This window comes from Chinchilla lanigera, unplaced genomic scaffold (assembly GCF_000276665.1).
Source record: "Chinchilla lanigera isolate Chin_1 unplaced genomic scaffold, ChiLan1.0 scaffold00003, whole genome shotgun sequence".
NCBI lineage: Eukaryota > Metazoa > Chordata > Mammalia > Rodentia > Chinchillidae > Chinchilla > Chinchilla lanigera.
The window spans coordinates 29624493-29646932 of record NW_004955404.1 but is presented as its reverse complement, the minus strand read 5'-3'; the positions used below and the strand labels follow the sequence as shown (position 1 = coordinate 29646932).

General features: G+C 35.9%; 1 protein-coding gene across 8 annotated transcripts in view; it reads left to right on the top strand.

Annotated features, from left to right (window-relative positions):
* Positions 1-22440, top strand: part of Scel (sciellin) — a 108164-nt gene that overhangs the window by 80941 nt on the left and 4783 nt on the right. For 7 of the 8 annotated variants that reach the window (XM_005374155.2, XM_013516400.1, XM_005374153.2 and 4 more), the window contains 8 exons: positions 408-470; positions 3929-3988; positions 4129-4188; positions 4295-4351; positions 12823-12885; positions 16007-16078; positions 18752-18823; positions 22204-22312. In XM_005374155.2, the coding sequence (XP_005374212.1) occupies positions 408-470; positions 3929-3988; positions 4129-4188; positions 4295-4351; positions 12823-12885; positions 16007-16078; positions 18752-18823; positions 22204-22312 (556 nt within the window). The remainder of the gene's footprint in view (positions 1-407; positions 471-3928; positions 3989-4128; positions 4189-4294; positions 4352-12822; positions 12886-16006; positions 16079-18751; positions 18824-22203; positions 22313-22440) is intronic. The other variant, XM_005374156.2, reaches the window with a different exon arrangement.

Sequence of the window (22440 nt, the reverse complement as noted above, 5' to 3'; positions counted from 1 at the left end):
TTTCTTTCTTTCTTTCTTTCTTTCTTTCTTTCTTTCTTACTTTCTTTCTGGGGGACAGGGTCTTCTTTGTAGTTCAGGCTGGCCTTGAACTCATTATATTGCTCAAGCTGGCCTCAAACTTATGGTGATCCTCCTGCCTCAGCCTCCTGAGTGCTGGGGTTATAGGTGTTGCCACCACACCTAGTGCTGAAGCCCAGTTTCTTTATAGGGGATGCTAATTATCTACCTCAGTAAGTTGTTTTGAGGCTAAAAAATGGCAGTTATTGTACATAAAGTAGCAACTCAGGAAACTTACTATTTTTCATTCTAGATCCCTTTGAGTAATTTACAGCTATAAAAAAGCAAGTCAAGATATTTGCTGATTTCCTATTGGCTTTGACCTTTTCTTTTTTTTTTTTTTCTTTTAGCAGTGAACAAAGTCTTGATGAATTTATTAATGTAAACACCAAAGCTGTCAAAAATACTGCTGGGTAAGAGAAAGATGGTATTTGTTTGATTGTTTTTCCTCCATAACTAATTACAGTATGAATATAAATGATTCATTCTATGGGCAAATTGAATATAGGTCTTGGAATATCAGCATAATTTTTATATGTCCCTGGAAACCTAGATATAACTATAGTACTCTTATTAGCAAGAAAGAGAGGCAGCTGCAAAGAATGTATGATGATGACTTTTATTCTCTCAAATAGAGTGGCTGAAAAGAGAAGTTGAACAAAGAGGAGTGGCGGTAACAGAGCTAGTCCATGAGTCGTCTATGTTTTGTTTTGCTTTTGTGGCATTGATATTCATACTTTTGACTCTGGAATTAAAATGTATTAATGATAGTTAATTTTAAAATTGTACCTACACACTTCATTAAGCTCATCATTAATAATACCATTCACATCCTTTTGGAAGAGTGTTCTAAGAGTGAAAGTTTTATGAAGTTCATTATTTCTCTTTTCTTATTTATTTATTTATTTATTTATTTATTTATTTATTTAGCTTTTTTGAGACAGGATCTCAATGTGTAGCTTAGGCTGGCCTTGAACTCACTATGTAGCCTAGTGAGTTGGCCTGGATAGCAATCTTACTGCCTCAGCCTCTGGAGTGCTGGGATTACAGGTATGCATCACCATGCCCGGAGAAGTTCATTGTTCTTCAGAGGGTTTACTGCTCCCACGAAGAATATGGACCTAAAATTTCATAATTTTAAAGTAGTTCTCCAAGGGTAATAAAATTTGCTTTTTATCTCTGGTTAGTTTGAGCAATTTTGAAAACGACTGTTCCAAATGAACCTAATCATTCTATACAAGAGGAAATGAGAACTCAGATAGGTTAAGTGGTTTGACCAGAGTCACAGAGAAAATTAAAGGAAGACTCATAGTAGCTCTGTGATCTGTTAGGCAGTGAATAATTATTGGCACCTAGCAGGTTCACAGCTTACAACTAGGTATCATTAGTTGCACATTGGGTATAATTATAGGCTGTTGATGCCAAAAAGAGAATTCAGTAGTCATACTCAATCTTATTAACAGCAGGCAATTAACATAGATTAAAGCTAATTATGTACCAGGGGCACAGAGATGTTACTCCAAGACAATAATAGGTTGTCAATTTAATATATTACATTTTGGAGCACACATGTACTGCTTGCTGAATACAGAATGTATTGTCAGTGCACTGCACTTAAAAAGAACAAAGGACCTTAAAATCAGATATAATAAACATGGTATGCAGTAAAATTCATAGAGTCCTGGAGTAGATGTTGGAGAGGGAAAAAGCCATGGAGATGATCGAGTCCGAGTTCCTCATTTACAGATGAGAATAATGAGGCCAGATGGCATTATTTTACCTCTTCAGTCTTCTGAAGGGTTCTCTGACTCTTAGCCTGATTCTGGTCATTATACTACACACACAGACTTTGATCTTCATATAAACGAAAATTGATTAAACACCTTAGGAAATAGTGGAGGACGAGGTAGGACTGATGCTTTTGTCGTGGGACAGCCAGGTCGTGTCCTTTACTGCTGTCACAGGGTTATCTGAGGTCCTTCTTTCACGACTGTCAATGGTACAAGTGTGGAAATGACTGCAAAACACTGTACGGCCTTGAACTACCTGGAAATAACTCCACCTGAATATCTGAGTGCATCTTTTCCTACAGCCTTAAAGCAAAATTAATTAAAGCGAGATCTTGAGTAGGAAAGATGGTAGAATCTAGATATTAGATTCTTTTGTTTTCAGGATTCATATACTGAAAGGATATCAATATATATTTGTTTTCAATTCATTGAGATAAATAGTACATGTTATTAATCAAAGAAATTCAGCATTATTACTCAAACCTGTTTTATACATACAAGATATTGCCTTTGTAGAAGTAGTGGTAGGGCATAACATATATTTATGTTTTCTAAGCAAATGTTTCTCAAACTGTGAGTCATCATCCATTATATAGTTCTGTAATTAATTTAGTGAGTAACAACCAGCACTTCCCCCTACCCAATAAAGTATATCGAATAGAAAATAAGAGAGCTCCTTTTATTTGGTAAGGGATTTTTATCATGTGGTGTGTGTGAGTGTGTGTGTATGTGTGTGTATGTATCTGTCTGTCTGTAAAAGGGAGCATTGGGCATACAAAATATATTTCTTATTGGCCTTTTAAACAGCAATGTGAATGCCACTGTACTAGATTGTTGGATGCATCAAATATTTTATGTTCAGCAGAACAAGTCCAAATGGATGTTTCCATGTTTGTTTTTGTATTTTTTACGCTGCTTATTCTTAATTATACTGGCACATAAGTATTGTAAGTAGTTATAATAAAATAGACTGCAATTAATTTTGTATTAAAAAGTTGTGGCTTTTGGAAATATTGTAATCTCTACAAAGATGTATTTCTTATTGTTCTTTTTTTCTTGTAATATATTAAATTAAAGTCATTTTAAGCACTGTTGTCCTTTTGGTATGGTTTAGTTTTGACAGAGATTTTCTTTAATCTCTGTTTTTTCACTTAATCATCATAGCACCTGTTTTATAACAAAACTTGTAGTCAGTTTATTTAAGGAAATTCTTTTGGATACTTCTCATTTGCCAATCATTTTTTTACTAGTTTTTATAGACACAAATAGATTATGTTTGATTAAGAATATTATTACAGAGGATAATCCAAAACAGTGGGACTGCAGTTAGGGTCTTGTGTGCACCTTGGAGGCCGGAGGATAGGAAAGGAGAACCAAAAGCTGGGAAACACATTCCCGATTAAGGTTGCAGATTCAAGGAGAGGAATGTGGACCTTTCGTAGGTCTTTTGATGACTCATCTTTAAGTGGCTCCCCCTCAGTTTGTAAGTTTGCATCAATATGAGATGCTTTTTATTTTTACATGAGGAAAAAGGACTGCTTGAGGAGGGAGTACAGGCAAGCTGCTGTTGCCGATGATACCGAACGCAGGGATTATCAACTCTGCTGCCTCTTGCCATGGCATGAAATATGTTTTCTAACCAATCCAGTGGAGAAAGAAGTACACTGTAAGAGAAAAAAATTGACCCTGACCTCACACATTTTATTGTCAAAGCAAATCCATAAGGGCCAAATAATTGGTGAACATGATTTTCAAAATGGCAAGAGCATTAGAATCAGTTTGCAATCTTTATAATTTAAAATATTCCAGCATGAAAAAATTGTCTACTACTAGATGTGGACTGGAACACTTAACTTTTTGCCCTTATAGATTTGCTTTGACAATAAAATGTGTGAAGTCAGGGTCAATTTTTTTCTCTTACAGCATACTTCTTTCTCCACTGGATTGGTTAGAAAACATATTTCATGGCTGTTCTATATCAAAGCAATATATCTCATACTGTAATCCTTTCCTATATTTAAAATGAACTTAAACCCCATTATATCTAATCCAAGAATCTTTAACCTTTTTCCCCCTTAAAGTAACGAAGATTTTGATAAGCAAACCACAGTGAATGTGAAAATTATCACCAACAATCAAAGGTAAAAGAACTATGCTGATTTTAATATTCTTTGGTTATAAAGAATGTTTTGTTTTATTATTATTTCAAGTAGATGTATAACCTGAATGATCTTACCAAAAGAACTTCATCCTGACTCTACTCTCTTTCTGTTTTTCTAAGAAACCGAGATCTGGATAACCTCATCAAAGTGAATCCCTCAGTAACCAGAAGCAATCAGAGGTAATCAAATAAAATCAGTCAATTTGTATTTTTTCTATCTACTGCCCCCAGATGAAATGGATTTATTGAGCTACCCTGAGCTTTTTCTGCTCTCTTTTTTTAACAGCCTAGACTTGGACAATCTTGTTCAGGTGAAACCTTCAGCTCTCAGAAATGTTAATCGGTAAGTGACTGTGCCTGACCAAGTTGACATATACCCAACATTCTAGGGCAGGAATTTATCTTCTTTCGTTGTTGAAGAAGGACTGTGTTTTGTCTTTCTGTTCTTGAATAGGGATACACTTATGAACTATGTGTCTCCTCTTAACAAGAAAACATATGGTGTTCTTCTGGAATTGATCACATTATTTTGAAATCACTTCTGGGCTTATTTTTTCTACTACAACTTAATGTTTATTGCCTACAGGAAGACAAGTTTCGAATCTGAAATGACATGTGAACAAAATTAAATAAAATAAAATCACAGTTTTAAGAAGTTGATGTTCACAGTCTTCAAAATCCCAGATCCACAGTTCATCCAGGCTTACAAAATTGAACAGCAAATTTTAACCTTGAACTTCTCCTTTGAGTTCTGAACTGTCTTTTAATTGCTATTTTTACATGATGTCTTTTACTCAGAGTCCTTTATTAATAGATAATGCACCAGTGTGCGCTATGTTTTAAGTCCAAATTGCTCTGCCAACTTGAAATTATTAAATTGATAAGTAATAGCTGGGAGTCACAGTTCAACATTGAGATGAACAGAACAAATTACTTATGAAAAAGTACTTTGAACCCTCTAGGGGAAAGAGAACAGTGTAACACACTAAGCTAAGTCTTAGCTTGTTTTCTGCAACGGTGCCTTATTTTTCCCTGTTTGTAAGTTGTTACCATTTGGACATTGGAGTCTCTAAAGTAGAAGGCACAAGAGCAGTTCAACAGCAATTGATTCTCAGAGAGTAATTATGGAGCACTAGGGAAGATTGTATACATTTAATCCTAGAACAACCCCTTGAGAAGTGTATTCGTGCCCCTTATTTCAGGAAAAAACCACAAACTATAGCTCAAATATACAAACTAGCCGTCTCAAGAAAGAAAACATCATATATTTAATGTTAATACTTCTGATGTCACTGCCTAGAGGAAAAATACCGAAAATCTGTGATTAAGTGATCTCACACTTTTTTCCACCCCTATATGCCCTTTCTTTGCTTTTCCTCACACCTAAGGAACTATAATCAGGTACAATTATTCTAGAGGATTATTGTTAGAATGACAGGGAGAAGACATTTTTTCTTGGTTGTGCTGGGGGTCAAATGTAGAGTCTTGAACATACTAAGCAAGACTTTGACTATTGCGCTGCTCGCTAGACTTTCACTGAGATTTTTTTTTTATTTTAAAGATAAAAGGAGGGAAACATTAACAGACATACAACATTTTACAACATATCACAAGCACAGTACAGACAACACAGAGTTACAAACAAAGTGGTAGGGAATTAACAATGGTGGTTGTATTACATATTGATATCTTCAAAGTGGCTTCTCGTGAAAACAGATATAAACATGCAATACTGGTCAACCAAAGACTCATTGACAGTTTCTTTCAGCATAGAAATAGAAGACAGAAGAACAACCATGTTAACTATCCTGTATATACATACATACAAAATTTCTCCTTCTTTCCCTTCTCTTTTCCCACATCCCAGAAGCCCTTTACTCTTCATTGGTTTCCTATCATTTCACAGTGTCTATCATACCTCCGAGTTTAAATTAACTCTTTCAAGTTTTACACTAGTGACACAATGCGGTGCTTGCACATGTATGTTTGATTTATTTCACTTATGAGTATGGTTTCTAGTTGTGACCATTTAAATATAAAGGCCTCGAGTTTATCTTTCTTTACAGCTGAGTAATATTCCATTATATAAAAGTACCATAATTTTCTTATCCAATCCTTGGTGGATGGACATTTGAGTTGCTTCCACATTTTAGCAATTACAAATTGTGCTGCTATGAACATAGGTGCACATATATCACTGTGATATGATGTTTTTTTGATGGCAAATACCAGCAGGCTTTTTAATGTAGATCCTACTGCTGATAATTGTATGGATAACTATTGAGTAGAGCCATTTCTCCATACTGGTATTTGTTAGAGTGGATTTTTCTTTATATCAGCAGCAGCTTTAGGAGGTTCCCAATCATGCTGGAAAATGTTAAATTTAGTACCATATCATGGTATTTAACTAACAGTGGAAAATGTATTTCTCTTTTTCTCCTTCTACTCCAGTATCTTCCTTCTCTGTGGCAAATGTGCTATGTTGATAGTGGCATCTTTTCCATAAGAGCTTTGCCTTTTGTTTAATTGCAAAAGGCTACTTTTTTTCTTAAAAAAAAAAAAGGTAATTCAGTAACTCCTAATCAAGTATCTATAGAATGAAGACACTTTCCTTATATCAGTATGATTGCTAAAGAAAGGAAATTTTAAAATATTGCCCATCAGATTATTTTAAGATGGCAACTTGGGTTGCAAATCTAACCTATGTGCAGTTATTCTTTAGTAGCATATCAGATTTGATGAGAACCAGCCAGGATGTTCAAGAATTGTCAGAGAGCAGAAAAAAAGAAAAACAAGCGAACTGTTTGAAAAGAATGCTTCGTTTGACTGATTCAGCCATCATAGTGTGTATGTGTTGGCCTCTTGATTTTAATGCAGGTAGGGAAAAAGGATATTTTGAAGCACCTCTCAGTAGGAAGGACAGCCACAAGGCACTTTTACATCAATTCAGTGAGGCACAAGTGCTTATTATTTAATAGCATAACAGCAGTGAATCAGAGTTCTTTTATGTGACTTTGCTGACATTTCCAGCAGCTGTCTATTTAACTCAGAGGTAGGGGCTCAATATACTTGAGTCACCCATCAGAATGTAAGCAGGCCTCCCTGGACTCTTTCTAGGAATACAAAAACTGAAACAAATACAGATGTGCACAGAATTTTCATTTATTCAGGGAGACATCGCATGACTTTTAGCAGTAACATGAACAAATATTAAAGAAAGATAACCAGTTGTCTGTAGATTATAAAATGTGTTTAGACTAATTATTAAAATTTCACTTCCAAATGGATATTGAAAAATGTACCCAGTGACACTAAAGAAAAGGCATCATTCACCTAAAGAAGAAAAGGTCCTCTTTGTGGTATTATACTTCCATCTTTTTAAGGGCTTCTTATTTGTTAACACATGCTCCCAACATTTTAGTATTCTAACAAGAGAGAAACTTCTTTGTGTCTTCCTACTGCATATTTCTCATATATTGGTTCAAGACATAAACTTGGGGATAACCTTGACTCCATTGTATCACTCCCCATAATCGTTCAACCACTTTGGATGCTTGTCCAAATAACCTCACGAAGAAGTCCGAGACCCTTTATCATCCTCAGCACCACTTCAGTCTAGTTGACTATTTAGCCTCCTAAGTGGTTCTTATGCTGCCAACTTTGCCTTCTCTCCTTCAGTCTATTTACTATGCTGTACAGTGATCTTCCTAACACACAAATCTGATTGTGTCATTCTTCTGATTGAAACCTGTCATTGGCTTCTCATTGCTACTGGGTCCTGGTCATACTCCTTAGCCTGGTCTCCAAAAGGCACCAAGACCTGGCTTTTATGGGCTTTCCCATCTGCATCTCCTTTTACCCTCCACCTACATGCAAACCCCGTCCACATCCCCTCTGACTTGCATATTATTCTCTCCTCACTCATTGCTCTTGCATGGACAAGTTCTGCCTATCCTTCAGGTATCAATATAGCTGTCTCTCATTCAGCTCTGAGAAGCCTTCCTGGCCTACCATGTCTGCATCAGGTGCTTCTTCTAGATGTATTCAGGCTCTCTTCCCTTCCTGTCCTACAACATTTGTCTCTTCAAAAGATTATTATTTAAACATCTCTTTCTGACTATGATATCTTTAGTTGTAAGGATTTTATTTGTCTTGTTGATTTCTTTACCTACAGTGCATAATACAGTGTCTGAATGCTTGTTACATGTTAGGTGTTTAACAAATACCTGTGAATTAAGGGCTAAATCTTAATTTCACCAGTGGCTTATGACAGTTCACCTAGATCAAACTATTACCCTCTGGCTCTAATATTCTGAGCATGCATCATTGAAAACAGATGGGAAGAGTCTCTTTTCTTAAGACTGGTCTCCCTGCTTGAGCCATTGACTATCTTGCTCATGACAGTTCAATGAACCATGGTAAATTAGAGCCACTGAAATTATCTGTTTCATCTTATATTTAATATGTTTTCATTGTCCAACTTCTCTACGGATCTATTAATTTCTTTAATATAAAACCTTTAAGATATCTGCATTGAAAATTATGAAAATATGTAAAAATGTATAAAATTGGGCCCATTTTGCTATGTCAGTAAATTGAGAAATTGTATCCCTTATTTCACTTAGTCTGTATTCCTTTTAGGGAGGCAAATATTCTTTTTAAACTAAAGTCTAATGCCTAAGGTTTAGTTACTGGCAGAAAAGAAATGCAATAATAATTTTTTATACAGATCCTGTTAATTTTGTAAGTGCATTTGATACTTTACCAAAGCAAATTAAGTTAGTTGAATAGAGTGAAACATATTGCCAGCTATTAATACATACCTCCTACACTCACATGAGAGAGAAGGAGCAATTAGGAGTGAGGTACTAACTTTCTCTCATCAGAGTTTATCCTAACAAAAGTTTTACATTAAAAGCCACAATTTCTTGGTGCCCCCAGCTCCATTTTCCCCCAAATCTGCTCTGTAAGGAAGTTACACACCTTAATGTGGCATGGAAAATAAATTGCACTATTATAACATGAATAAATTCTTATGCTAAAAATTGTCCTGTAGCTTTACCCCATACATAATTCATATTTCCCTGAAGTGTTTTGAAATCTACACTTCAAAAGTAGCAATAGTTGCAATAATAAACAACGTGCTTTTTTTAGCAATTCCTTGTATCTATAGAGAATTAATGATTTTCTTGGTGTTAATTCCAAATGCCCATAAATGTACAAAACTGTAGGGTTCTCTCCTTACTACAACTTCCATGGAAGGGGGTTGGAATAAAGCATTTGCTCAACCTTACAGCATTTGGCTTAGACTTCCATAAAAATCTATTTTTCACGCTTTGACTCACAACTCTTCATCTTTTGCCACAGTGTAAAGACACCATGCAATAGATGTGGTCTTAATTAAAGAACAAAAAGTTATTTTTACACCCCTTAACACCCTTTAAATTTATGAGCAGTCTGAACTTCTTTTATTGGATCTTGCAATCTAGTTGATGATACTAATCAGTGTAACTAACTGAAACAAGTGCACATTTTGTGATCTTTATAGCCTGGAACTTTGTAGTTTGCTTTAAATATTAGTGTAGCTTATTCAGATTGAAATCTTATGGTTCACTCAACCAATCTTGATATTTGTTACTACTTAATAAAATAATAAAGATGCTATGAAGCCACTAATAAAATCACTCGTTCTATAATTCATACCACTTTGGGAGTATACTTCTTTGAAGGCATGCAGAGAGTATTTTTTAGTTAACTGCTATTGTTGCTAGATTTGTAAGATTCTGGCTCCTCTCCCTCATAAAGCACAAAGCCTGTCTTTTTCCCCTCAGAATAGCTTTGGTCCAAAAAGAGCCTAAATGAGAGGTCTAGGAAGAACACAGATGCAGTGTCCACGGTAGTCATGTGTAGAAAAGCCCCAGGAGTTAAAGATGTCCACCATCAGCCAGAGAAACATTGTGAGCCTAAAGGCAGATTTATATTTGTTTGTTGGAGTTGCCCTAACAAATTATCATAGGGTGGGCAGCTTAAGCCCTGAAATTCATTGTCTAACAGTTCCTAAGGACCGCAGTCCTAGAGCAAGCAGTCAGGAGGTTTGGGTCCTTCTTAGGCCGTAAGGGAAGAACCTGTTTTAGGCTACTCTCTGGCTTGTCTTCACCTTGTCTCTTCACATAATCTTTATGAAACAGCTATTCTGTGTAAGAGCACGTTAGAGCCTCCTCTTCGTTGTAAGGAAAACCACCAGCCTCTTTGAAATTAGCAGCCTGTTCCTCCAATGTTATTAATAGAGAGAATAACTTTTGGGACAAAATTCTGACCTCCCAAATTCAAGTAATTTTGGGATTTTTTATCATTTGTCACTGTCAGTCATCCAAGTTTGATGCGACTAGGATCCTGGATTATAGAATGTGAAGATACTCCATTGAATTTTATTCTATTTTCCCTAAGTATTTAGGGAAGTATTGTTTAAAACATTAAGGGGACTATAATCAATGGCCAAGTTCATTCAGGTACCCACTAGCTAGCTCCTGGTGCTAGTTGGTGGCTCCAGTTATTAGTGAAGACCTTTATTTTAAGTTTTAGGGTTTGGGTGAAGCAAATCCAAAAACTCCTGCCTCCACTTTTAAATTTACAGGATATGATCTGTGAGATTACCTTACATAGTTTCAGCACTTATGTTGAAGAATTTGGTTTTTAATTTTATATCATTCAACTGCAAAATCAAATGGTTTTGATACTTCTGAGCTACTTCTGAAGTATCATACTTTTTATATATATCAACTAACATATTTCTACTGTAATCATATTAAAAAGAAATTTACCCCGATTTCTCATTTTAAAAGCATGAAACTTGTATTTAAATGTAAGGCTTAATTGTAGCTATGAGATGTGGCCTAATTTGCATATTTTATCAACTATTGATAGCCTGGATGCTGCTATGTAAAACGTATTAAATCTCATTGCACATAAATTGAGACTATTTTATAATATTTTACACCTTTATCAGTATCAGTTTTGTGAGTGGAAGTCCATACCCTGAATCAGTGTGTAATAAACTTATTTAAGTGAAATACTCAGGACCATGAGAGGAGATGTTTTTAAGAACTGAAATTAATTCCAATGGTCTCAAAATTTGGGGCAGTAATAAAAATGAAAGTCGCCCCCCAAAACGGAGGAACCAGAAGTGCCCACTGCTGCGTCATTCTGTTAATTATTCATTCTGTTAACTATTGCACTTCTGTTAACTATTTTTTTATTATGATGATTCACTTCACCCACAACTGTAGTCCTTGTGCCATGAGTTTTACTTTTCCCACCACAACTTTGAGGTTGGATGTTAGTTACCTCATTTACAAATTTGCCAAAGAGGGGCTGGGGATTTAGCTCAGTGGCAAAGTGCCTGCCTGGCAAGTGCAAGGTCGTGAGTTTGATTCTTGGTATTGGAAGAAAAACAAAACAAAACAAAAAATTTGCCAAAGAAAATAAGGGAAGAGATGAGCCCTATTATTTTTGACTCCTAAACAATAAGGATTGTGATGGATGCTTTTCCAAACTCTTGAAAATACCAACAACTAAAAAAAACCCAAGAACTTTCAGGTTTTTTTTTTTTAATTTAGGAGATATTTTGTTGGAAAAAACAAGAAGGGACAAAGGCTCCTGGTTTCTCAGGAGGAGAATCTGAAGAGTAGAATCTCCACATGGTCCCTGGTCCAGAACGTTTTATGGATGAATGGAGCACAGGCAGTGCTCAATTTCTTAGAGGCCACCTAATGGGTAGCTTTGTATACTTAAAATGAGTTCCAGTTAGAACTCAAGCTCTCTAACCCAGTTACTCACCAGGTAGGGTTTGAAAGAAACTGGGATTTTAGAGAAAAATGAGTTATTTTGCATTTTAAGTTCCTGGGCACTCAGCAGTTTAGCAGGGAGGGACTACAATTCCCATTAGTAGGGAGGGCTTCATTTCACATTGCCTGAGCAAGTTTATTTCTGGTCCAAAATCGTAGTTCACTGCCTGTTCTTATTTTAATTCACATCAGCATGGCTGATCACACAACTCTATCTCAAGCTCTTTCCCTAGCTAGCTGTCTTATTCATAAGCTCACTAATAAACTACGTTTTTACCTCTGCTATCAGGAGAAGTACCCCTAATGGTCAATATGGGAGAAGGAGCAAAGACTGACTCAGCCAGTTCTTGCCGGGGGGTCAGTCTAGGGGCCCACAGTCAGCAATTTTCTCCAGAGAGTGAATCTAAGCAGACTTCAGCAGAGGTCATGATGGGATTCAGTAGTTATGGGCTCTCTTTAGAGCGTTGTTCTAGTGGGCCTTGATAAAGAGTTTGGCACAGTGTTAGGCTGAATATATAAATAAGACAGTAGAGGAACTTCGGGTTCATGAAAGGATGTCAAATATTAATTCAGCTCAAGATTTAAGAATTCAATCTTCCCATTTATTCTCCACATTTTGAATTTTGATTCTTCCATACCATCATAGACCACAAATGACTGGGCCTAGGATTGTTAAATTTTTATTCTAATATTTGTTTAATTTCTAAAATCATATATGCATGATTTAGCTATATATAAAATGTAATATATATGTGTGTGTATATATATATATATATATGTAATTTTCTGTAATTCTCCAAATCATCTTCGCCTTCTTGTCATGATCCCAGCAAAGTCTTTGCTAGAATGAGGGAGGATGTGTTTTCAGTAGGATCCATTTGTCCTGGAAGCACATCCACTATTTTGGGAGCACTGTGGTACTGGGATAACAGTTAACCAAACTCACTCAAATACTGTTTGTTGTTGTTAGATATCAGGACCCAGAAAATTTAACTGAAGTAAATTCTCATATGTCTGAAAATAAGAATGAAAGGTAAGGTTCATTTATAATTTACTTTCTTTATGGGTTCCATATACACCTCCCTAAATTACTTAATCTTAGAATATTTTCTAGGGAGTTGAATTGTATGATGTTATTCAAACATAAATGCTATCTAAATAGAGAAAATTGTGGTACTGGGTGCTTAATAGCTGTATGGAAAAATTAAAGAAATTCTACTGGTGGACCTTCTGACTCAGTCCGCTCTTCCCCTGTGTAGCGTAAAAGGCATCGTGGACATCCGAAGCTCTTTATTTGGGCTGAGAAGATTTATTTTTACCTAGTGTTGCCTGGTAGGGTTTCAGCGGTACAGAAAGCAGTCTGGGAATCTCTTCCTTGGTTACTTCATGCTTTAAAAAATGCACAAATCCCTCGCTGTCATAAAACAGGACCTAATTTTGGGTATACTTTACTTCACAGAGTACAGTGGCTTTAAAACTGTTATACCTTGTTTGCCACCACAAAGAAGATTAGGATAGAAACCCTACTGCATTATTGTTATGGACTGCTTAAATTAGGAAGGGATTAATAATGCTTCCCTGTTTTGCAATCTTCCCCTACATAGGAAGAAACCCTAAAAATAATAGGAGATTCTTTAGAAAATAAACTTCCTATGGTGATGCCTTTTCCTTTTCTGTTAAAAGATTGTGTGTGTGTGTGTGTGTGTGTGTGTTATAAGATCATTGATATTTTCTGCAAAGAATGGGAAGGCTAGGAAAGAACTGGCTCACTTTTTTCCATAATGTCTACAAATGGCTCTTGAGTCTAACCATTTCTTCCTTACCCTGTAATTCTCCAAATCATTTTCTGCCTTCTTTTCATGACCCCAGCACAATCTTTGACAGAATGAGGGAGGATCTATTTTCAGTAGGATCTACTCACCTGAAAACATATCCACTGTTTTGGGAATAGGAATTAACCAACCTCATTCAAATATTATTTGGAAGTGATTGAGGTAAAAGATGTGAGTAAATTATTAAGTATAATTAAGGAATTTCCACTCAATGAGATTTGAGAGGTGCTATCATTTCAGTTGGGCTTGTTCCTGAAAGGATGTTCTATCAGAGGAATTAATGAGAAAATAATACCATCACAATGAGGGTTAGGGATTCAACATACAAATTTAGAGAGCATAATTCAGTACATAACAGTGTTGTTTGCAAATTATTTCTGTCTTCTGTCTGCAGACTTTGTAAACCGGTACTTTTTAAAATTTTACATTGCTGAGAAAAATGCAAACACTTATCAGTCCTAGCAGTGACATTTGTCCTTTGACCTTACCTATATTATTAAGGTTGGGTTCTAATTTGTACATTATATTGCTTGAATAGTATTTTAGAACAATTTCCAAATAGGTTTATTATTCCTGGAATGACATATTCTAATGTTCACGTTAGAAATCCTTTTAATATTAATTAATTCTACCTTTCCACTACTTTAGAATCATTCGACTTCAACTATGTGTTTGTGAAATGTCTGCATGAATATCAGAAGATAATCTTTCTGTGTGTCAGAGATGATATGTGCGCAGATGTTTTCCTCTTCTTTAAGAGCTGTCCAGAAATGCAAAGAACAGCCTGTTTGAGAATGATTGAAATCTAAACTCTCTTGTAGGTATTCACGTCTCTCCTCTGTCAAGGTTTACTATCATGGATGAGGAAAAGAAGCTAAAAGTTTGACTATTCTTGCATGAAGAATTTCTTCTTTTCCATAGGAAAAGAGGAATGTGCCAGTACTCTGTTAGATACAGTGACATTTTACAGTAACAGAAATCTAGGTCAGAACTGCTATAATCTTCAAAGCACTGCCTTTCATTAAAAACAAAATGGAAAGTGGAATGTCTCAAAGCAGCCCCTGGATCATTTTCATTAAAATGATAAATTCTCAGATGTGTTATACATGGGAAGCTTTCTAAAATGGCCCTGCTGGTGTGAAAACGTTACAGGAAGCAATTTGCCATCAACGGCGCCTGTCATTGATGCAAAGTATTTTATCCTAGTGTTAGATGATGTGGCTCAGGTCTGTAGATTATCCTTATAGGTGAGACACTGGTTTCTGCAGAGAAAATCAAATAGTTCATGAATGCTCTGGGTAACAGAGTATGGAAATGGGACAGACAGAAAGAGCTTAAATGTATGTAAAATAGTTATTTGAATAGAATATTTTTTTGAGACAGGGTCTCACTATGTAGTTCAGGCTGGCCTTGAGCTCACGGTGATCCTCCTGTCTCAGCCTCCCAAGTGCTGAGGTTATAAGCCTGTACCACCTTGTCTGGTTTATAATTTTAGTAAGGTAAAAAACCTTCTATGTGGCTCTAATTTTAAGTGGCAAATATATGCATTTGCTCTCTCAGACTACACAGCCTAGTCAGTGGATTCCCCAGGGCTCCATACAATAAATGCACAAGAACCTCTGCCTATTCTTATGAAGCCAAGCACAATTTCAGGCACTGTAGTCAACTGCAAAACAAATGGCAAGACTATTTGTGCCCTTTTTTGTTTGTTTGTTGTCCATTTTTGAATTCCACATCCAAGCTGGCCCTTTCTTTGAAATGCAGAAATTTCTAATTTCATCTGAGCCTATGTGTAATTTGTAAACAGCTTTACATCAAAGTGTTAAATTAGCAACTTGATTATTATGGAGACAGCTAGATAAGGAAATATAGAATACAATTTTTTAAACAAAATCTACAATTTCATTAAGTGCAATTATGACACTGGTGTTGACATTCTCTACCTAGAGCTAAACATTTCCTTAAATGTTTTCATGTAGCTCACTTTTTTATTTGAAATTTATGAGGAAAGTTATGGCTTGGAGATATGATTGAAATGACAGAACAGACACAGATATTCAAAATAATTTTCATGCTCTAAACAGATTTTATGAGTGGCCAATTCTCATAATAATATGTGAAAGTAGGTCAAAACAGTGGCTGTTAAGAACAAAAATGGAAGATGTGAAATTTTGCAAAAAGTTAGTGGCACTTTAACATTGATATTTCAACAATTATAGTTTAGAAAGAACATGTAACTATTATTTTTTGCATTGAATTGCATAATGTCCTTGCTGTTTTATTATCCTTATGAATAAACTTTTAATGTGGTTTGTATTGCAGCTCCAGTACTGGAACCAGATACGTAAGACCAAAGGACACTGTTATGTACACAAGGACATATATAGAGAACAGGTATTGGAAATGTATTGCAAATATTTTATATCATTTTATAATTTTGAAATGATCTATGTTTAATAAGAGGTGCCACCATTTTAGGGTATGTTTCTTTTCAAAAAGAAAACCACTGAAGTGTATATTGAGCTCTAGGCATATATTACTTTATAAGGCTGCCAATATGAAGTAATTGATAAATAATAATAGTCATTGGATGGACTATTTCAATATAATATATGGGATTACTGTTAGAAAGTTCTCACAAGACAAATGACTACATGATTATAATGAGCTTTATAAAGTTACACAAGTACTGCTATACTGACTTGGAGTCCCACTTTAATGAAATTACTCCTCTACTATTGTGGTTTAATCTATCCTTGTAGATTATTGCAGTCTGAAATAAGGGAATAACTTTAAGTGGATGTACTCTGGCCCAAATTGCAGGGAATTGATGTCCCATGAAATCTGCTGATGGGAAAATTGAAGGAAATGTCATCCAAGGTCAAGGATCCAGAACCCATTTGGTTTTCAAGGAAGTTGGCTTAATTGTGGAGTAATATAAAGGCAAGGCACATAAATGCTGATATACCTGACATGTATTAGCCCATTTCAAAGACTAGAGTATCTAGAGTATCTAGGGGATTCTTCAGGGTGTAGGGGATTCTGAGGGGTTCCAGAAAATTCAATACATGTCAGCAGGTGAATAATATTGGAAAAACTTCTGCAAAACCATGTAAAATTTACCTCTTAAAATGCAACTTCCAAATTAATTTTTCCCTTAATTTAGTTGTCAGTCTATGGTATACTTAAGATGGGGATTTCTTCTGTCTTTCCATTAATCTAAAAGATGGAACATTTCAGAGTAAAATTTAAAATAGCCAGTAGTTACTATACCTGGAGGAAATTGGTAAGTAGATAAATAGTATCAAAATAGTGTTACAGTGAAGGCAAGACACCAAACACTGGCAAATAGAATAAAAATAACATAGGCCTTTATTCTATATTCACATAATAATCTCTTGTATAATGTAACCTTATGTGATATCACACCAGTACATTTTGCTTTCTAAAGAAGTATCCTGTGGGAACTAATGTAAACAACTTCAATATTGAGTTTTTTAAGAAATAGTGATTTTTTTTTCTAGAATTAGGTATGTTGTCTTAAATGTCATTTTTTATTAGAGTTTTGGGTTTATTGAATAGATGAATAGTGCAGAAACATACCCAAAACATTTAACTATGCTGACTATAGCTTATTTTTAAAACTACAGCATGTATACCTGTATCTTTATCTGTATCTGTACCTATACATGTACCTGTACCTTTATCTGTACCTGTATCTCTGTATGTGTGTCATAAATACATATAGAACAGTAATTCTCAAAGTGTGGGCTGGAAGGGTCAGCATCACTTGGGAACCTGTTAGAAATGGAAGCTTGGTGGCTTCACTCTAGACCTGCTGAATCATAAACTCTGCAAGGAGGGTCGAGTTATCTGTGTTTTAACAAACTCATTCTGTTTCTGATGTACATTCAGGTTTGAGAACTATAAAGAGCAATGTCACTGTGTGCCAGGCTATTAGCATGTAGAGCCGAAAATTCTGGCAGGATTAGTTACTTCTGTACTTTAATCTAATATGGATGGTGGTGTACCTCAAGAACCTTCAGCTTCCCTAAAATCTATACTGACAGAACATGAGATGTAATATAAAGTCCCTAGGACCAGATTCTATCAAACAAGGGTTGAGTTCTTGTTTGTCACTTACTAACCATGTAGCTTTGGAAAGTTACTAAATCTCAGATTCATCACCAGTGGAATAGGAATAATGATATCTACACCATATATAAATAGGTACAAACTCTTTTAGCATTGTGGACTACTATGTTCCGTAGTAGTTTGTTTTAGTGCTGATAGCAGTCTACCTGTGTGGGTGATTTGAAGGAAGAGATAGATTTCCCATTTAAAAAATCCCAAGTAAGAGATATAGAATTATCACTCATTGCCCAGAATGATAGGGGCATATTGCTTCCAATTCTAATATATTGCCAGGTGGCATAAGTACTTTGGAAGCAATTATAAGAAGCCAACTGGTTAGTGAATTGCAGATTTCATTTGTCTCTTGAAAAGAGTGATGTTTACAAACTGGAACCAATCTATAAAATGGAAAATACAGGACTTAAAATTACTATACCTACTTTGTTTTCATTCTAAATACTCTTCTTTGGAAATTTTCAAGTAAAAATAAAAATTTCTAGCGCTTTCTCCTGAAGTTCAAGAGTTTCTGTTTCTCCCTGGGAATGGTATATACTTGCTGTGTCTGCCTTTGCATGTTTCTTTTAGCTATATCAAACTCCATATCACCTTAGTTTAGTAAATAAGTGAAGAGCAAGTATAAATTTTGTGAGAAACATGACCTCTCTATCTGTTCACACTTATTCCTGGACTCCTTTCCCTACTCTCTGTTTACTTTGGTGATACATGAACTTTAAGGTGCCTTGTGCATCAGTACTTCTTCAGATCAAAATGTAAGAGGTGTCAGCACAGCACCTTGACTGGAAACACTACAAGGAACAATAGAATAAAGCTGCATGAGGAAGTGCGAATGTTTTTCTTACCTCTATGGGGTATGTACACCAATATTACAAAAATTAGCCTGAGTCTCACATGTCCATATATGTTTGCTTCTAGTGAGTTACCAAAGGATGGGTATCAGAATAGCTCTGGAAAGTATATACAAACTGTTTACTCAACTTCAGATAGGTGAGTATGTCTCTATCTTCTAGCACAAAAATATGCATACATCTGTGTCTATATACATACTTAGGAGTATGTATATAGAATGGAGTGTATGTATGTATAAGAATGGAGTACAACTCTGCACTTGGGGATATACTTCTTGACTTCTTGGTTATTGCTGCTCTTGATTTTGATGCATATTCTTCCAAAAGTCCTTTCCATGCAGGTCAGCCCTCTGTCATTGGTGATTCTCATAAGTCCACAGGGCACCATATATTAGTGGCTAAGCTTCATTACTTCACTACAATGCCCCTCAGTTCTCTGTACTTGTAGTTTTCTGAAGCCAGCTGAATGGATGTGCCACTGAGACCCACTCTAGAACCCATTCAGTTCCTGGGAGTAGGGTTATGAGTATTGAGTTGATACTAGTGAACTGGCCCCACTTCAGGCTTTTGGGGCTAGTGATCCCCTGTAGTTTTTGATGCTCACTGGGCTCCCAGGCAACACTCAGGAGAGTATGGCCCTCAGGTTTCTAGTGGAATAAATGAAAATGTGTAGTGTTTTAACCCACCACTGTACAAAAGCTCTATTCAAATGTCTGATAGTTCACTGATGGTGATTTTCACATGCTCAAATATGACTCACTGTAACATAAAGACATACTTTACTTTTTATGTGTAGCAGTGTTTGGCATCTTACAGGTATTTTATAAATTTTTTTTCTGAAAACACAACCCCATGGCCTACTTGCTAAGGGAAGTGTAAATGGATCAGGCATCAAAATATATCTGTTTGTCTGGTGGTATGAATGTAAACTATTAAAACTATCATTGGAAATAGCACAAAGGTTCCTCTTAAACTAAAAATAAAACTACCATATGATACAGCAACCCCACTATTGGGTTTATATCCAAAGGAAAGGAAAGCCGTATGCCAAGGAAATCTCTGCATCTTCATGTTCATTGTAGCTAGCTTTGTTCATAATAGCCAAGGTATAGAATCAATCTAGATGTCTACTGATGATGAATGGATAAAGAAAATGTTCTATAGTGTCAATTAAAAATAAAGATTGTAGCCTCTTTCTGATGCTTTTACAAGATCTTTATCAGATCTCTTCTGAGGATCTTGTCTTTTAGGCCACACCTTTCTGAGGATGAAAGTAATTTATATAAATATTAAAACTAAGGACATAAAGTAACCAAAAACCTTCAGAGCTAAGCTTTCCATAATTCTTTGGAAAGATCTTTAACTAATCATATGATCTTAATAAGGCCAATATCAACATCAGAGTTTTCCCTGGGCTTATATTTTTATCACTAATTTAAGGAAGGAAACTACTCTCTTATATTACTGTCAATATAAGGAATTTCATTCCTGCTCAGAAGGCCATTTGTGAAATCTTACTTAGTTGTTAGTGCAAAAGTCAGTTTTCCATAAGACTGTTGCTGTTGATTAGTGTGTGAAATTGGCTAGGTGCCCAGCGTTCTCATCTAAGTACTCTAAGCCCATTAGAAGTGGCTCGCCGCTTTATGAGATAAAGGCAAAAGGCCTTTCGACATTATCTATAGGGCTTCAGAACCTGCTGCTGCTAAACAGGGACTGATACTCAGTCGCTGCAAATGGCCTCATTTTGCCCTTCCTCTTCATTCTGCTTGGAGTTCCCCCCACAGGCTCCTAGGCCCACCTTACCCAGCCACTTCAAGTGTTCCTTCATCTTCAAGATTTAACCCGTACGCACTTCTTCTGACAAGCCTTTCCTGACAACCGCTGGAGCTGTTTGCTGTCTCCATGGGACCTCCTAACTCTTTCCATGTGTCCGTGTCGTGCTGTCACCACTGATCACGCATTTTGCTTCCCCAGTGGAAAGAGCTACTCACCAGCAGCTGTATCACCACTCTGTATTCCCAGCTCCTTGCTCAGTGCCTGTGGACTACATAGATCATAGCACAACCCACTCCAGCCAATGTCAGGAAAGACTTTATCAGGAAAAGTGCATATGGGATAGATAACACCTATTTTCTACCCTTAAAGTGCTCATAATTTTGGGCAGGAAGTCGTGTAGTGTGCATACATACATACATACATACATACATATGGAGAATTCTTGGGGAAATATTTGCCAGATTCTCTATAAGCAAGTAGTTATGGAAGGGAATGAAAAAGAAAAATATTCACTTGTACACATAGGATTAGCAAAAAGTTAACAGGATAAAATAGATGAAGTTTATCTACTCTAATCTTTTTCATCTCTCCCTTTCTCTTCCTTCCATTTTTCCTCCTCTCTGCTTCTACTCCTCGGCTCCAGGGCCTAACCAGCTCATTTCTTGCAGGGAGCCAAATAGACCTTAAGCAGGCCAGGGACCCTAGAGCCACAATCACTCCATTCACATCTGCTCAGAGCATGACAGAAGCAATTGGCTTACCTTTCTGTGCACTAGTTTCCTTTCCTACAAAATGATGCAAAGATAAGAACACTGACTTTTCAGGGATATTGCAAAGAACAAATGCATTTCTATAAGTAAAGTGCATGAGAAAATTCACTACATACATTAAACACAGGATAAGTATTGGTTGTTTTTTGTTTCTCCACCCCATTATGTATCCTACTCTGGAAATTTCAGGCTGGCATTCTACTGCCTCAGCACCAGTAAACTCTACGAGGTGCTTTTTAAGACAGGAAAGGAATAGCATCCTTTCTTATAGCTCTGTTGTGATTGCAGGCTTCTTGATTTCTGCTCCTCACATGTGTAGTTCAGTTATTTTTGAACATTAATTTTCCAATATCAGTAAGAAAACTTTTTTTCCTCATCAAATTTGCAGCAGAGTTATATCTTCTTGTGGAGTGTAAATTTCATCATGATAAGAATCCCTGTTCACATCTTAACCCTTAACCATGATACCAAAAGGGACGTTATAGTTAGCTGCAACCCTGGAGTCCTGAGACCTATCACTTGTGAGCTTATAAACTCATTCTTGAATGGATTTCTATTTCTGACCTATTGAATGTTTTGAGAGTTAAACACTTACATTCATCAGCAGCATAATTTTCTCATGCACTCTGTAAAATGATATATGTAAGTTAATAATTAAAACTCTCATCTGTCTTCCAGGGGCACTTAAGGCCTAGTTCAACTAGGAAAATGAACGTTTTTGTCCTGCCCAGATGCTTCTTTGATTGTTGATGAATTAATAATCAGAGACTTTCCATTATGTCCATTCCTTGACATTATTTTGGGGTAGCTAGATAATCAGTTCTATGACTAGAATAAGTAAACTCTGAGCTTTGATCTTAGTGAAATTTGCTAAAGTACCACCAGATGTAACATATTATTTCCACATGCCTTCTTAGAAATAGATGTATTTTACATGATGGAAAATTTATTTTAATTGTTTATGTCTCTATAGGTCTGTCATTGAAAGAGATATGTGCACTTATTGTCGAAAACCCTTGGGTGTGGAAACTAAAATGATTTTAGATGAATTACAAATTTGCTGTCATTCCACTTGCTTTAAGGTAAACATGTGGTTTTTTTTTTTTTTTTTGGTTTTTGTTTTTTTGTTTTTGTTTTTTTTTGGTTTTTCTCCGGTACCGGGAACCGAACTCACGACCTTGCACTTGCCAGGCAGGCGCTTTGCCGCTGA